Here is a 15,884-nt window from a genome sequence, read left to right as displayed (position 1 = left end):
AGAGAGAGAGAGAGAGAGAGAGAGAGAGAGAGAGAGAGAGAGAGAGAGAGAGGGAAGGGGGGGGGGGGGCAAGAGTTAGAAGAATTTCTGGATGGTAGCATTGGAGGCCAGTGACAGACGATGAAAAGAGAGACGGAGACGATTGGGAGCTAGTGGGCTGGAGAAAGAAAGCAAGGAATAAAGGACGAGCGAGATCTAGATATAGCGAGGGATAGACAGTCAGAGACTGAGACACAGAGACTGAGACAGAGACATTGAGACTAAGACTGAGACTGAGACACTGAGACTGAGACTGAGACTGAGACTGAGACCGAGACTAAGACTGAGACTGAGACCGAGACCGAGACCGAGACCGAGACACTGAGACTGAGACCGAGACTAATACTGAGACTGAGACCGAGACACTGAGACTGAGACCGAGACACTGAGACTGAGACCGAGACACTGAGACTGAGATTGAGACTGAAGGGGGAGGCATCGGCGCCTAACGGTACATGGCTGCTCGCATGTGCTGCGGTCTTCTGAGCGTAAGCCCGAACGCTAGTCTCCGGCTTAGCCGAGGGCTTCAGAAGGCAAACCGCCCGCAGCCGCCAGCACGCGTGCCGTCGCTGCGCGCCGCCGAGCAAAGCGGAGGCTTTGCGAGAACAGAGAAAGCCTCATCCGGTTACCTTGCGCGTAGGCGTTTTCGCCCGGCTGCCGGCCAGCAGGGGCCGGGACTGCGCGGTAAGCCCTCGTGTTTCTTCGCTCAACACATGCCGACTAGCTACGCTAAATAACCGCTAGCCGTTAGAATTGCCCGCGAGCGAGGAAGGCTGGAGATGGGGGGGGGGGTGACGCAGGCAGGACAGAGAGTTGGTGTTAGGGGGCGGAAAGAGAAAGAGGGGTCGGTGGAAGGTTTGTGGAAGAGATCAAGGCAGAGGGTGGGGTGGCGGTTGGTGGAGGAGCAGAGGGGGAGTGTGAGTGGAGGTCAGTGAATGAGCAGATGACGAAGGGTGGGTGAGTTTTCTTGGTTTTTTTTTAGTGGTGGGGCAGAGGGGAGCGTGTAAGGGAGAGGCAGTGCATGCCCCAACGGCACGCCCGCCGCACCCGAGGGGTGGGTGACTGGTAGATGGGGAAGCAAAGGGAGAAGTGCTAAGGGAGGGTCAGTGGATGAGCAGAGGGGAGGGGTGGGTGAGGTTGTGGGGGTGAGTAGAGGGAAGGGAAGAGGTGGTGGTAAGATGGGGGTGGAGAGCAAAGAAGAGAGTGTGAATGGAGGGTTAGTGGGTGAGCAAAGGGAGAGGTGGTGATGTGGGCGTGAGAGAACAGGTGGCGATTTCGCAGTGCAGCAGTGTAAACGTACCTGTACATATTCAGGGTTAGCTGTGTGTGTGTATGTGTGTGCGTGCGTGCGTGCGTGTGTGTGCATGCGTGCGTGTGTGTGCGTGCGTGTGCGTGCGTGCGTGCGTGTGTGGCGTGTGTTGTGCTCGTCGCTTCCTTCCTCATGTCGCGCGCGCTCCGTGGCGCTCGTGTGTGCGTGCGTCGCGTGTGTGTGCGTGCGTGCGTGCTGTGTGTGCGTGTGTGCGTGTGTGCGTTGTTGCCGTGCGTGCGTGCGCGTGCGTGCGTGTGTGTGCGTGCGTGCGTGCGTGTGTGTGTGTGTGTGTGTGTGTGTGTATGTACGAGGAATGTTGTTGAGTCTGAGCCTCACGCTGGCGTTGTTACGCTCTTGCGAACCGAAACTCAATCCAGACGCGATTTTTTCATCCGCGCGCTACGCCGCATAGTATGCAACCGTATTATCGCAATACCCGTTGATATTTACAAATACGCGCTAATGAAAGAACAAATAAACACGCAAATTTACCGGCAACCTAAGCAAATAAAAACACCTCATTTGCGTTAATAGCGTTAGTGCGCGAAGCCCTGTCGATTTATCATTGTCACGCTGACGCGCTCGCGCGCGCTTGACTGAGCGTCATGTGAACTTAAAATGGCAGAGGCAAGATTGACTTAACTTTTAAACAAAGCTATACGGGATGCGAGACGCTGTTTTATTCTCGTTGGGCGTTAGCGTTTAAATGCCACATGGTGACGCGTGAACTGTTTTTGGCCATTGTTCTTTTGAGGCAATTACTTTGAGGCGGTTAGGGAGCTGTTACTAACGTCCTTTCTGTATTTCGCTCTCTTTCTCTGTTTCTTTCTTTCTTTCTCTCACTCGGCTGGCGCTCTCTACTCTCTTCTCCTCTCGCTTCTATCATTGCTCTCTCTCTCTCTCTCTCATCTCTCTCTTCTCTCTCCTCTCTCTCGTTCTGCTTCTCTCTCTCTCATCTTCTCTCTCTCTCTCTTTCTCTCGCTCTCTCTCTCTCTCTTCGTTCGTCTATCTCTCTCTCGCTCTTCTCTCTATCTCGCTGCATCTCTCTCTCTTTTTTTCTCTTCTCTCTCCTCTCTCGCTCTCACTTCATCTTCTCTCTCTCTCTCTCTCTCTCTCTCTACTCTCTCTTTCTCTATCTCTTTTTGTCTCTTTCTCTTTATCTCGCTCTCTCTCTCTCTTCTCTATCTCTGCGTCTCTCTCTCTTTTCTTCTTTTTTTCTCCATCTCTCTCGGCGCCAGCTCTCTTCTCTTTCTCTGTCGCGCGCCTTCTCTCTCTCTTTCTGTTATCATCACTTTCGTCTCTCTCTCTCTCTCTCTCTCTCTCTCTCTCTCTCTCTTATCGTTTAAAGTATGCACTCATCCTAACTCTCCCCGCTCCTAGTCCTCCCTCCCCGACATCCCTAGCTCTGCCTTTCTGCCGTCCCTATTCCATTACACTATCATCCCTTCCCATTTCTCTCTCATCTCCCTTTCATTCTCTTCTCTCTCTCTCTCTTCTCTTCTCTCTCTCTCTTTCTCTCTCTCTTCTCTCTATTTCTCCTTTCGCCTCTCTTCTCTCTCTCTCTCGCTCCTCGCTCTCGCTCTGCCGTCGAGTCGCTGTCACCGTCTTTCTGTATTCGTCCCACCCGGAAAGGTTCGCAACCGTGCGTGAATAGCAAGCATAACGAACGCAGTGATCGCGTGCCGGGATGCACGAGCTATGTGCTCGTGCGTGCGCGTGCGTGCGCGTGTGTTGTGCATGCGTGGCTGTGTATTATGTGCGCTGCGCGTGCCTACGCGGTGCCCGTGCGTGGTGCGGTGCGTGGATGCGTGCGTGCGTTGCCGGTGTGTGTACGCGTGTTGTGTACGCGTGGTGCCTTACGGCGGTGCGCGTGCGTGCCGTGCCTGCGTGTGTGTGTGGCGTTGCACTGCGGTAGTGCTGTGCGCACGTGTGTACGCGTGTAGGTGTATCGCTGTGCTGTGCGCGCGAATGCGTGTACGGTGTATGCGGTTGCGTGCACGCGCCCTGCGTGTGTGTTGTGTGCGGTGGATGTAATGTCTTGTCAGCCGAGCTGCTGCATCCTCGACCTGACCGCAACAGTGGCTTCAATCCTTCCATGAGCGAGCCGTAGTATGTCGTGTGGCCACTGCGCGCACATCTGATTCATATCACGCTGCGCAAGGACGGGTGTTGACGTGTTGTTACCCGACGAAGCAGTATTGGCGGGCTGAGCGCAGGCAGGCGGGAAGGAAGCAGGGAAGGAGGGAAAGGAATGAAGCCGAATAATGAAGGAGAAGGCAAGGATGGTCAGAAATAGGAATGACAGGAAACGAGAAGGAGAATGACGGAAGGAAGAAGGATGGTCAAGAAGAAAGGATAATGCAGTGAGAGAAGAAGGAAGGCACAGGAAGGAATGGAGGAAGGTAGGTAGGACGAACAAAGGTGGGGAGGCAAGAAGGAAGGAAGGAAAGGAAGGAATGAAGGATAGTCAGAAGGAAGGAATGAAGGAGAGAAGGAAGGAATGAGGGAAGGAAGGAAGGATAGTCAGAAGGAAGGAATGAAGGGAAGGAAGAAGAATGTAGGGCAAAAGAAGGAAGCGACAAAGGAACAGAACAAGGATGGAAGGAAGGAAGGAAGGAAGGGAAGATGCAGCGGCTGAGTAGGCATGTAGGCAAGCAAGGCAGGCTGCGCAGGCAGCAGGAGGTGCAGCTGCTGGCAGGCATGCCAAGGAAGCTGGCCGCGGTCCGTAGTTGTTGTTGGTGCGCGTGTACGTGCGTATGCGTGTGTGTGTTTGTTTGTGCATGCGCATGTGTGTGGCGTGATGCGTACGCGCTGCGCGTGAACAAACACACCAACCACGCACCAGCACTACGCGTGCTGTGTGCTGATGCGCACCGTGTGTGTGACGTCGCGTGCGCAGTGTGATGATGTACGTTCATGCGTACGCGCGCCGCAGTGTGTTCGTTTGTGTCTGTGTGCGCGCGTGCGTGCGTGCGTGTGTGCCGTGCGTGTGAAAACCTGTGTGGCGGCAGTGAGATGGCCCTGCCAGCATCGCAATGACGTGCCAGACCTGCGCGGATCTAGTTCGGCATTTTTTTTCGGGCGCTGATTGTGTTTTCCCACGCACTTTCGTTTTGTGTGTTGCTCGCCTTTTTTCTACATCGGCAGGTTTTCGCAGTCGTTACGAAGAAACCACCCCTCTGTGTCTTCCCCACCTCCCCCACTTCCAATTCCGTTCCCTCCACGCTCTCCATCCTCCACCGTCTCCCTCGAGGTTTGCTGATTGCGGGTTTTTCGCTCTGCGCGCTGCGTCAATAGCGGGAACTAGCACGTCTTTTCTTTTTTTTTATTTTTTTCTTATGTTTTTTTTTTTTTTTTTTTTTCTTCATACGGTGTCGGATATCAACGAGTCTTCGTATATATCGCGAGTGATTAAGGCACACGCACACGTACGCACGCACGCGTACATGTACTAACGCACGTACACGTACGCGTACATGTAACACGTATACATGTACAGTACTACGTTACGCACAACCCGTACAGAACGTACACGTACCGTTACACGTACACGTAACGTCACGCTACACGTTCACGTATCACGTAACGTAACGTTAGTACAGTAAGTACACGTACACGTACAGTACCTGTACGCCGACACCCGACAGCGTACTACGAACGCCACACACTTGTTACAGTAAGCACGCGACACAGTACACGTACACGTACACACGTACCGCACGCGCGTACACGTACTAACGAACGCACACATGTACGTAAGCACGCACACACGTACACGCACACGTACACACGTACGCGCACCCGTACACGTACTAACGCACGCATCATCATACGCACGCCGTACCCACACGCGCAACTCAGGACGAAGATGCATGGATAGAAAGATAGTAGATAGAAGAGAGAGAGAGGAGAGAGAGAGAGAGAGAACGTATATGCGGAACGCCGGGGCGCATGGTTTCTTTCGCAGTGTAAAATCGCAGTGTGGCGAGGCGGTGTATGCGCCGACTGTGTGAGCGTATCAGATAACGTTGATCGGTACGATGCGCGCATGCGCAGCAGCAGCAGCAGCAGCAGCGGCAGCAGCAGCCGACGAGCTGCTCCGTCGCTCCATTGACGAACCCACCGCTGCTGCCCCGCAGTAGTACTCGCCACCGATAATACGCACGCACGCACACACACGCATGCACGCACGCACACACGCACGCACACGCACGCACGCGCGCATGCACGCACACACGCACGCACGCACGCACACACACGCACACACGCATGCACGCACACACGCATGCACGCACACAGGCACGCACGCACGCACACACACGCACGCGCACGCACACACACAAGCACACGCGCGGGAGATTTCACGGTTGCCTGGCAGCCTAGTATACAAGCGTACCGGACTTGATCCGTTGCATTAATTATTCTGTTTGAGGAACTATAAATAAAACTCGCGTGGGTGCGTAGGTGAGCGAATAGTGCCAGGAAAGGCAACCCGGTTCAACCTTTCAATAAAATAAAGGGCATTAAAACGCAGGGCGGCCGCGTATAGGAGTTAAAAACGCGCGCAAGATGGTTGATGCACAGCGTCTGAAATGGCTTCACTGAAACAGCTTTGTTTCTATAAATAACCACAGGCTGACAAATGATGCTCGCAAACAATGATTGGTGAGCCGACGTGTTTTTGCATGTGTTTTTTTGTTCATGAACGTACGTGTTTTGCATCTCTAGCTCACTTTTTTCACTCCATCTATCATTGCTATCNTTCTATCGCCTGTTCCGGCTTTCTTCTTTCTCTCTAATATCTCTCACCCGTCCCTCCTCTCGCCGACGCGTCTCACACACTCGTTCTCGCCATCTTCGCTTTCGCATCCCGTTCAATTGAATCCTGGCATCATAATTAGCTCACATGTCTCTCGCAGCTATATATTATATATCGTATATGATTATCAATCGTTGACTACCCATTTTAGATTTCGCATAGGTCGTGTTGCGGTTGTCACTCGGTCTCTTTATTTGGCAAAACTCGTTTCACTGCAGCTTCTAACTCTCATGATCAGTGTAGCATCCATGAAGCATCGCTCTCATCGCCCATTGTCCTAGACTTCGTTTTGTTCAACCGACTTCACATGGCGTGCCGGACTCGTATAGGAGTATAGAAGCGCTAAGTGCATGCGTGCGTGCGTGCGTGCGTGCGTGCGTGCGTGCGTGTTAATGTACGTGTATGTCATTTATGTAATGTATATAAGGTATGTAATGTTTGTAAGGTTTCTAGTGTATATAATGAAGGTGCGCATTTCTATTGCCCGGAGTGATGCCTGGGCAATCACCTGCTGTGTGTCCCGGAGAAGCACTCGGGGGGTCTATGCAGGGAGTTGTAAAGAGCCGTGCATAATAATGATAATAGTCGGGTCGGGCGAGAGAGAGATAAACATATAAAGATTGCCGCCGCCAAAGAAGAATCTAGACGTTTTCCGCTGCATCTGCGTATGTTCACGCACGCACGCACCTGCGCGCACGCACGCACGCCGCTTCCGCTATGCCCGAATATGTCGTGGCGTCTCCAATCGCAGCCGAATGTTTCATCGGCTGACATTTTCGTGCATGTCGTAAACGGAAAGCGTGTTGTTCTGCGTGCGAGCGCATTGTTTTTGCTCCCACAGCAGCAGCAGCAGCAGCAGCAGCAAAAGTAGTAGTAGTAGCAGCAGCAGCAGCAGCAGCAGCAGCAGTAGTAGTAGTAGCAGCGGCAGCAGCAGCAGCAACAGTAGTGATCGCAATCTCTCTGAACACAATTACGCCCTGTTTTTACGGGGAGGCGCCAGGAATAGCCAGCCAGCCCGCGTATGTAGGAAGAAGAAGAAGCAGTAGCAGCAGCAGCAGCAGCAGCAGCAGCAGCAGCTAGCAGCGTCCCAGGCGAAACTCTATCCGTCTCGTGACGGGCAGCTCTTCATCACGTTTGTCCGTAAACAAGTGTCTTCCGTGGAAAAAACATGCGCGCGCCCGCGTCATATAATCCCGAACATGTTTATTGCGCCTAAATAAAGACGGGGCCGGTTATTTTCGGAGTTGATGTGCGCTTTTCTTCACGAGAAGTCTTCACGATTTTTTGACACAGTTTTGTGAATAGGAATGTTTTTTTTCCCGTCTTCTTCGTATGCTAATACGAGTGCGATACGGCTGCGGGGCGGATTGCTTACTAGCTTTTACTATTATGTGCACGCAGAGTAAATAGATAGCAGAGAAGCTCACGAGTGCTCGTACGCATGCATACAGTCAGCCGTCGTTCATGCCCTACGCTGTGAGATGTGGGGAGAAGGACGGAGAGAGCGAAAGAAAGAGAGATGGGGAGGCTAATTGAGAGAGAGAGAAAGGGAGGGAGGAAGAGAGTGGGGGAGCGGGAGAGCGAGAGAAACAGATAGAGAGAGGGAGAGGGAGAGCGAGAGAAAGAGAGAGAGAGAGAGAGAGAGAGAGAGAGAAAGAGAGAGAGAGAAGGGGATGGCAGAAGAAACGGCAAGATCAGGGCGCATATCGACTCATGAGAGCGTTCGGCTTGTGTGTGGTTCTTGTAGCCAGGGGGTGGGGGGAGAGAACATAATACATTCATACCAGCATTTGATAGCATTCTGCTTCTACATGCTTCTTGCAGTCAGAGGGAATGATTGAATATTATTTAGTCATGGCAGTATTTCGCTTGTACGTGCTTCTTGTTTTTAGAGGCGACAGTAGAATGTAATAAAGTCATGCTAGCAGTTGACAGTATTCTGCTTGTGTGTGGTTCTTGTAGTTAGAGACCGCGATAGAACATAATATAGTCTTGACATTATTTGGTAGCATTCCATTTGTACGTGCTTCTTGCATTCAGGGGAAGGATAGAACATAATAAGGCCCTAGCAGCATTTGACGACAGTTCGCTTGCTTGTCATGACAGTATTTGACGACAGTGTGCTTTGCTTGCTTGTTGCAGTCGCGGCCATGACTGTCAGGGGCGAAGGTAGAACATAGTACATTCATGACAGTATTTGACGACAGTGCGTTTGCTTGCTTGTCATGACAGTATTTGACGACAGTTTGCTTGCTTGACATGACAGTATTTGACGACAGTTCGCTTGCTTAACATGACAGTATTTGACGACAGGGCGCTTTGCTTGTCGTGACAGTATTTGACGACAGGGCGCTTGCTTGTCGTGACAGTATTTGACGACAGTGCGCTTGCTTGTCGTGACAGTATTTGACGACAGTGCGCTTTGCTTGCTTGTTTACAGTCGCGGCACGGTCGGCCGTCGAGCCGTGAGGCGACGCGGCGACGCGAGCAGCAGGAGGAACAGATCCGTGGCCAGCAGGAGCAGATAGCGCAGCAGCAGCAGAAGATACACGAGCTGCAGCAAGCGTTGCTCGCCGTCAACTTCGGCGGCAAGCTAGCAGCGGCCGCCGCCGCCGCGCAGCATCCGGGGGTCATGCTGGTGCCCGTCTACGAGAGCGTGCCGACGATGACGGCCACGTCGTCGTCGGTGTCGCTCGTGCACGCGCCGACGACGCACATGACGCATCCGCTGCTAGCAGGCGCTGCTGGAACTACCTCACTCTACCCGTCACCGCCCGGCGCGCTGCCTGCGCAGGTAAGAGACGGAGGGAGGGGAGATGGGAGGGAGGGGAGGGAGAGAGGGAGGGAGGAAGTGGGAGAGAGAGGGAGAGGGAGGGAGGGAGTGGGAGAGGGGAGGGGGAGTCGGGAGAGAGAGAGAGGGGGAGATGGAGAGTCGGGAGGGAGAGGGAGAGAGCGAGAGAGGGAAGATGCAGAGGGCGCGGAAGGTAGAGAGAGAGGAAGAAGGGAGATAGAGAGCTCAGAGTGCGCGGAAGGGAGTGGAAGAGTGGAGATGCAGAGGGCGCGGAAGAGGATGAGACGAGGGGAGGGCGAGATGAGGGGAGGATGGGTAGGGAGAGTCGGGGGAAGTCGTTGAGACAAGAGGGTGGGGATGAGAGAGGGAAGTACGATAGGTGAGTGGAAGGACGAGAGAAGGGGAGGAAATAGCGAGAGGCAATATAAGGAAGACGGTAAGGGGAAAGGCATGAGAGAAGGAGTCGAGAGAGCGAGAATAGAGAAGCACCAAGCGGCTTTCCCTATCGTTCATTGATAATCACGTTATAAAGATCTTCTTGAATTCATGCATACTATGTGCGTCCTGTGCGCACGCGTGTTATGAGTGTGGCGGCGTGTGCGTGTGCGTGCGTGTGCGTGAGTCGTGTTCGTTGATGCGTATGCGCGTTCGTATGCCTACGTGCGTGCTTGTTTGCTTGCGTGCGCGCGGTGCGTGAGTGCGTGCTCGTTGATGCGTGAGTGCTTACGTGCGTGCTTGCGTGCGTGTGCGTGATGTATTGTCTGTGATGTGCGTGGGCGTTGTGTTGTGTTGCGTGGTGCGTGTGTGTGCGTGTGTGTTGTCGTGTGTATGTGTGTTGCGGTGTGCTGTGTGTCGGTGTGCGCGTTTGGTGCGTGCGCTTTCGCTGCACGTCACGCTAACTCTCCTTCCCTCTACCCCCCCCCCTCGGCCACCCCCGCCCCCCACCCCCACCACTCCCCCCGCTGATCTCACGCAGCGTTCTTCTCGTGTCTTCCTCCCCGCAGGTGTCACTTGTGTGCGAACGCGCGCAGCAGGTACCGGCAGGTGGCGCTGCTGTCCGCGCCTTCCACCTCAGCGAGCTCCTCGTCGGACGAGAACACGGGCCGCCGCCTCCGCCGCCGCCGCCGACGCAGCATCGTCGCCGACGCCGCCGCCGCCGAAGCCGCGGCCCGCGCACGAGAAGGACGGCGGCGCGCAGCATCCGCTTAGCAAGTCCATCTTCCCGCAGCCGCAGTTCGTCGCCAGTCCCTTCAGCACGGCTATGCCGCCGCATCTCACGTACGTAGTGCGCGGGGGGGGGAGGTTGTCGGGGTTGGGGTGGTCGTCAAGGTTGGGGGTCATGGGTCGAGGGGGGCGTCGTCAGGGTTGCGGTCGAGGTTGGGGTCATGGGTCTATGGGGTGGTCGTCAAGATTGGGGGGTCATTGGTCGAGGTTGGGGTCATGGGTCGAGGTTGGGGTCATGGGTCGGGTTCATAGACCGAGGGGTCAAAGTTGGGGTTGTGGTCGAGGCATCAGCGTCAGTGTCGGAGTCAGCATTTCTGGGGTTCGGTGTCGGGGGTGTTGGGTGGGTGGGGGTCGGCGTGTATGTGCATGTGCTAGGAGTTGCTCATAGAGTTACTCTTGCTGCAGTCGAACTTATGTATGAAAGTGTAATTTAAGAAAAGGTGGACAGTGATTTCCGTTCTATAGGCGTGCCTTTCACGGCATAATTTTCTGCCTAGGGAAACACTAACGGGAATCTTTTATGGAAAGACATTCGGGTCAGATAGGTGTCTGCCAACATGAAATGAATGCATTCGACCCCCTCCCCCCACACACACCCCTATGTTTTGGTCAGTTCGTCATAGCTTATTACACCACATGCTGGATTTTATGGCTTCTTCTCTATTGCATCTTTCTTCTGGCGTGTTTTCTTTGGCTTGCAATGCCGCGTACTGGTTTTTCTAATGTTATCCAACAGCTCTCCCAGAACTCGGCACTTCATGTTGACGGAACGTTTGCTGTATGTCCTCTGCGGTTGTGTGCCGTTGCCTAGTGACGTCTCATCTTCTATCAGGCTATCACTTGGGTGGTTCCGCGTATTCAGGCTCGAGGCATACGTAGTGTTAGCAACTGGATCATAGTGCATAGGAGGGCTTCCTCCATGCACTCGCCTCTGGCCATCGCATCAGCTCAGTAAACGCAGTTGCAATGAATTTAATTCGCCGATAGTGAGGAGTTGAAAGTTGAAGAACTTGATTAGTTATGATTAGTCCTCTATTTCTTTGCCATCACTCGGCGTCTTGGATTTAGTTGTGGCAATCTGTGATTTTTGTTTAGCAACCAGTTTCTGTGTAGAGTCAACGAAATTCCATGCGAAATGTGAAATTCTATAAGAAGCGGTAGCAAGTGCGACGTTGCCCGTACATATTTTCACACGACAGGGGTACGCAATTACACACGCGCGCGCACGCACGCACGTACACGCACGCACGCACGCACGTACACACGTACACACACGCACGCACACGCACGCACGCATACAGTCATTACGTGCATGCTTCTCTTATCAGGAATTTCGACTGCGTGATCGTGAGTTTTTTCTGTCTGTCGCTCATGTTTCTGTTGCACAAAGGAAACCTTCGGCTCTGTTGTTAATTAAAAGAGACCTTCGGCCCCCTTCCATATAACCTGCGCCGGTCAAGGACTCGGGTTGAAGTAATTATTACGAGAGTTTTCCAGTTTTTTCACCACTCATGATACCTACCGTTATTGCTTGAGTAACAGAAATTGTCTAGAGTAACGATAAAATGTCTTAGAACCTTCGTATTCACCAAAACATGCAATTTTCGAACTAGTTTGGTAAACAATCGTTTGCTGTAACCTTGAAACTAGAGTCGGTTGTATTGGTCTAGCTAGTAGCGCCGCCGCCTATCTCCCATAGACATACAGTCTCTCTCAAATGCAGTTATTTTTTATTTGTCACCGACAATTTACCAAGTTTACCAATTCTGTCATTATCGCGACACGATCAAATGCATTGCTGTTACGATGTGTTCATATCCAATTTTCTATATATGCTATAACTGCATCAAATCGTAGTGTTTTTAATGCTGGTGTAATCAGTGATATATCTGCTGTGAGGTGAGACTATATTTTGCTATATTTTTTTTGGTTGAGGATTTTTGAGCAAAACTCTCGTAATACTGGCTTTAACCCTAGAGAGCATGAACCATGAAGGAATGCAGTGAAAATTAGTGTAGTTGGTCAAAAATCTTTAAAATTGTGTAGAAATCGAATAGATTGTTTTTTTAATTTTCCAAAAGGTTTTTGCCAAATTTGGGGTGGGACTCATATTTGAGTTCACAGGCATTTGTGGATGATGCCCTTAAAAAATATATATAAATTAATGTAAAAAATTGCAATTTTCTGCAGATTAACACTTTATTCATCTTTAGTATGTATACATATTGAAAAGATCGGTGACAAATCACGTTTCCACTTTTTGTGATAAAATAATAAGCAATTCTTGTCATTTGTGAGGCAAATGATGAGAGATATGAGTGGGGCGCCCTGAGAGCATCAAGCATGTGAAGCCCCTGGCGTTGTCGTAGCAACCTTCCCCGGATTTTATTAATAATGAAACCTCGTAGGATGTATTTCGGACTATTTCCTGCGTGTAATTTCCCATTCAGCCGACAGCAATTTTTCATAATAAAAATCCCTCCTACTTCTGAGGGTAAACACTCAACAGAACAGTTTGACAACATAACACCTCATAATTGCAGTCTGGTGTGCACATGTCATAACACGCGAACAAGGAAGTCATTGACATTTGTTATACAGTCAAATGATTTGACTGTCCGTGGCCTGCTCTTATTTTTTTAGTCTCTTATCTCAGTCAGCTGTCAGTCAAAATTGGGATTAAAAAAACTGTGAAGACATATCATGTGTGGCACTTGGATTAGTTTTTATTTATTTTGCATTTTTTGTGTTTTACATTTTGTTTTAGAATCCTATAGATAAGATGGCTTTGACTTGGACAAGTCACTCCACAGCATTAGACGAGATTTTTGGGGGCACGCCGGTTGTGCCACGTTGAATCAGCGCATGGTAGTAGTAGTAGCAAATATCTAATACCGTGATTATAAAATAAATATATAGTATGCACGCAAAGAAGCTGCTTCAGTTACTCCTATGTCTTCCATTTACAGCAGGCACAAAGGCCACCAGACAACGAATTCAAGCGTTGCTGTGAAGGCGGATGCCGTACAGACACTGGCGTCCTCGGGCGGAAACGAAAAGACTTATGCAATTCACATGTACACTCCAACAGTGTCAAGCAGTCCTGGAGAGACCTTCCTAACGCAGACAACACAGAGTAAGTACCACCACCCCGTAACTAGCTGCTGTTAATCACCATGGTAACGCAAGGACAGTAACGACTCGCCGGTCAGATTGATGTCGTCGGAGCGGGTGAATAATTAGCTAGCATGCACTCATTACGCCTCCATATATCACAATTAGCGACGGCTTTATGTATGCGGGCGTGCGTGAGGGTGAGATGCTCAGTGTCACGCTGCTTTGCGCAGGTACAAAGATGATTCGCACGCAGAGGGATCGCGACGACAAGGACTCTCCGCACATAAAACGACCAATGAATGCGTTCATGGTGTGGGCCAAGGATGAGCGTCGCAAGATACTGAAAGCCTGTCCCGACATGCATAATTCAAATATCAGCAAGATACTCGGTAACTAACGTTCGCAGGCGCCTATAGGTGGCAGCACGTGGCGGGTTTCGATGTTATTGCATCGTTAGCTTGTTCGAGTGTTAAATTCAATATATCATGTCCTTGGCATTTCTGGCTTGCACGTAGACTTAATATAATAATAGAATGTGTCTAGAAGTAAAGGGGATACTTGAGCCAAGGTTTCTTGCATATCCTCAGTTAAAATATGGTTAAATTACACTACATAGAAATTTTATTGTTCAATATTTATTAGAAATATTTTTTTAAACTAGCAAACAACAGACGGTTGTGCGTTGATGCGGATGTTTGATGTTGACGTTAGCGTTGCACTTTAATGTTGCACGTTTATTTTGACTTTGCCTGTTGACATTGAGCGTTGATGTTGCACATTGACGTTTAGCGTTGAAGCTGGCATTGCGATTTAATGTTGCGCATTAATGTTGCCTATTAATGTTGCACGTTGTTGACGCTACGCTTTGGCGTTGCAGGCACGCGCTGGAAGTCGATGAGCAACTCCGAGAAGCAGCCGTACTATGACGAGCAGGTCCGGCTCAGCAAGATGCACATGGAGCAGCATCCGGACTACCGCTACCGGCCGCGGCCGAAGCGCACCTGCATCGTCGACGGAAAGAAGCTGCGCATATCCGAGTACAAGAGCATGATGAAGCAGAAGAGGGACCAGGTGCGGGGCACGGTGAGTTGTGCGTCGCCGGGAGGACGGGAGGTTGCGAGATTGAGGGTAGTTGCACGACGGGGCAACGGGAGGTCGCGTGGTGGTCAAGGGACACTCACGGGGAATGGCCCTTGTGTACAGGTGGTTCGTCGTTTTTGTCGCGCCGGTTTTGCCGCGCGTTCGCCATTTGGGGGGAGGGGTTGGCGTGAGTAGGGGGTCTCTGTGGGCAGGCAGTCGATTTGTGGGGGTGTTTTGGCAGTATCACTCGCAATATCAGGGTTTCTTGCGGCAGGAACGCGAAAAGTGGCGCCTGCGGAAAGCTGGCCTTTCTGTAGAGGTGGCCACTAAGACAGGCTTGGTTGCATACATGCTTGGGATTCTCTCAAAATTCAGGTTTTTAACGTATAAAAGAACCGATTAATTGGGATTTTATTTAGCTGGGAATTGGGAAGTGACATATTTATTACTTGGGACCCCTGGGAAGTGACTTATTTATTATCCGGGACACCTGGGAATTGACATATTTATTACCCGGGACACTGGGAAGTGACATTTATTACCCAGGACACTGGTAAGTGACATATTTATTACGTGGTACACTGGGATTGGTTCCCTCCTTCCATTCCTCTTTTTTTTTATACTCTATATCATCGCGACTGTTCCCAAAAAGCTGGCTTGAATGAGCTTCCTCCATCCCTCCATCTATGTCAAGGTCAACGTCAAGATTATTGCAGATATGTGCAATATTTGAGGGAATTGTGACTTTGATGATCTTTGGCACACTGTTAGAGCATACCCTAAAGAAGATAGGGCGATCGCATATTATACACCGGTCCTTCGTTGTTTCTCACACGCTCACTGATTTGCACGTTCTCTCCACTTGCAGACACGCAACATGTGGATCAGTGGCACGGGGCTGAACAGTCTCATGCAGGACGGCCTGCTCTCCGGCACTCCTACCTCGACGAACGCCCTCAACAAGCTCGTGTCGCGCGCGGCAATGAACAGCGCTGGTGGCGCCTTCGACGCGGTGGCCGTCAAGAAGGAGGGCGACTCGGACTGAGAGCGACGCGGGGTTTTTTCGGATCGCGCGGCGCAGGGGGCGAGCGACAGCGACTTTTTGATATCGAGGATTTTCGTCGGCAAGCGTCTTTTTGTAGCTTTGGCGCCGCCGCCACCGCCGCCAAAGCCGCCGCCGCGCAGAGATGGCGGCGGCGGCTGTGGCAACGGGTGCCTCATCCGGTGACCTCTGATTCTCTGCATTCGTGAACGACTGACTCCGCCCCTGGTCGACTCAAGGTCGCCTCCGTGAAGCCTCAAAACCAACTGAGCGTGCACGAGCCGACACGACTCTCTGGTTCGCGCGAGCGGCGCAGCCGTCGAGAGACGCATGCGCCCTCTATCGGCGATGATTCGCGGCGGCGTCGTCGTCGTCGTCGTCGTCGAGGTGTTTTCGCTCGTGTTTTTTCCTCTCTCGCTCGTCGTTCGTCAGGTGTGTCGACATCACGCGCGCACCGGCGGCG

The 15,884-nt window shown here is 51.7% G+C and overlaps 2 protein-coding genes across 2 annotated transcripts in view; both read left to right on the top strand.

Annotated features, from left to right (window-relative positions):
- LOC106817714 overlaps window positions 1-10,167 on the top strand; it is a 17,256-nt gene extending 7,089 nt beyond the window's left edge. The window contains exons 3-6 of the mRNA XM_014822403.1: window positions 8,608-8,961; window positions 9,963-10,060; window positions 10,121-10,125; window positions 10,157-10,167. Coding sequence (XP_014677889.1) covers window positions 8,608-8,961; window positions 9,963-10,060; window positions 10,121-10,125; window positions 10,157-10,167 — 468 coding nt within the window. The remainder of the gene's footprint in view (window positions 1-8,607; window positions 8,962-9,962; window positions 10,061-10,120; window positions 10,126-10,156) is intronic.
- On the top strand, window positions 10,123-15,527 carry LOC106817715 (transcription factor egl-13-like). Its single transcript, XM_014822404.1, has 5 exons — window positions 10,123-10,236; window positions 13,152-13,318; window positions 13,530-13,688; window positions 14,177-14,382; window positions 15,248-15,527. Exons 1-5 carry the CDS (start codon window positions 10,220-10,222, stop codon window positions 15,422-15,424), a joined length of 726 nt encoding a protein of 241 aa, XP_014677890.1. The 5' UTR covers window positions 10,123-10,219; the 3' UTR covers window positions 15,425-15,527.
- The last annotated feature ends 357 nt before the right edge of the window (window positions 15,528-15,884 follow it).

This window comes from Priapulus caudatus, unplaced genomic scaffold (assembly GCF_000485595.1).
Source record: "Priapulus caudatus unplaced genomic scaffold, Priapulus_caudatus-5.0.1 Scaffold1836, whole genome shotgun sequence".
NCBI classification, from domain to species: Eukaryota; Metazoa; Priapulida; class Priapulimorpha; order Priapulimorphida; family Priapulidae; genus Priapulus; species Priapulus caudatus.
The sequence above is the reverse complement of the archived record's forward strand: the minus strand, read 5'-3'. Positions and strand labels throughout refer to the sequence as shown.

What these genes read in the sequence shown, in the direction of transcription:
- LOC106817715 (XM_014822404.1), top strand. An exon ending in CCTAACGCAGACAACACAGA is followed by an intron (nt 13,319 to 13,529) that starts GTAAGTACCACC and finishes TGCTTTGCGCAG; the next exon opens with GTACAAAGATGATTCGCACG. An exon ending in GGGACCAGGTGCGGGGCACG is followed by an intron (nt 14,383 to 15,247) that starts GTGAGTTGTGCG and finishes CTCCACTTGCAG; the next exon opens with ACACGCAACATGTGGATCAG.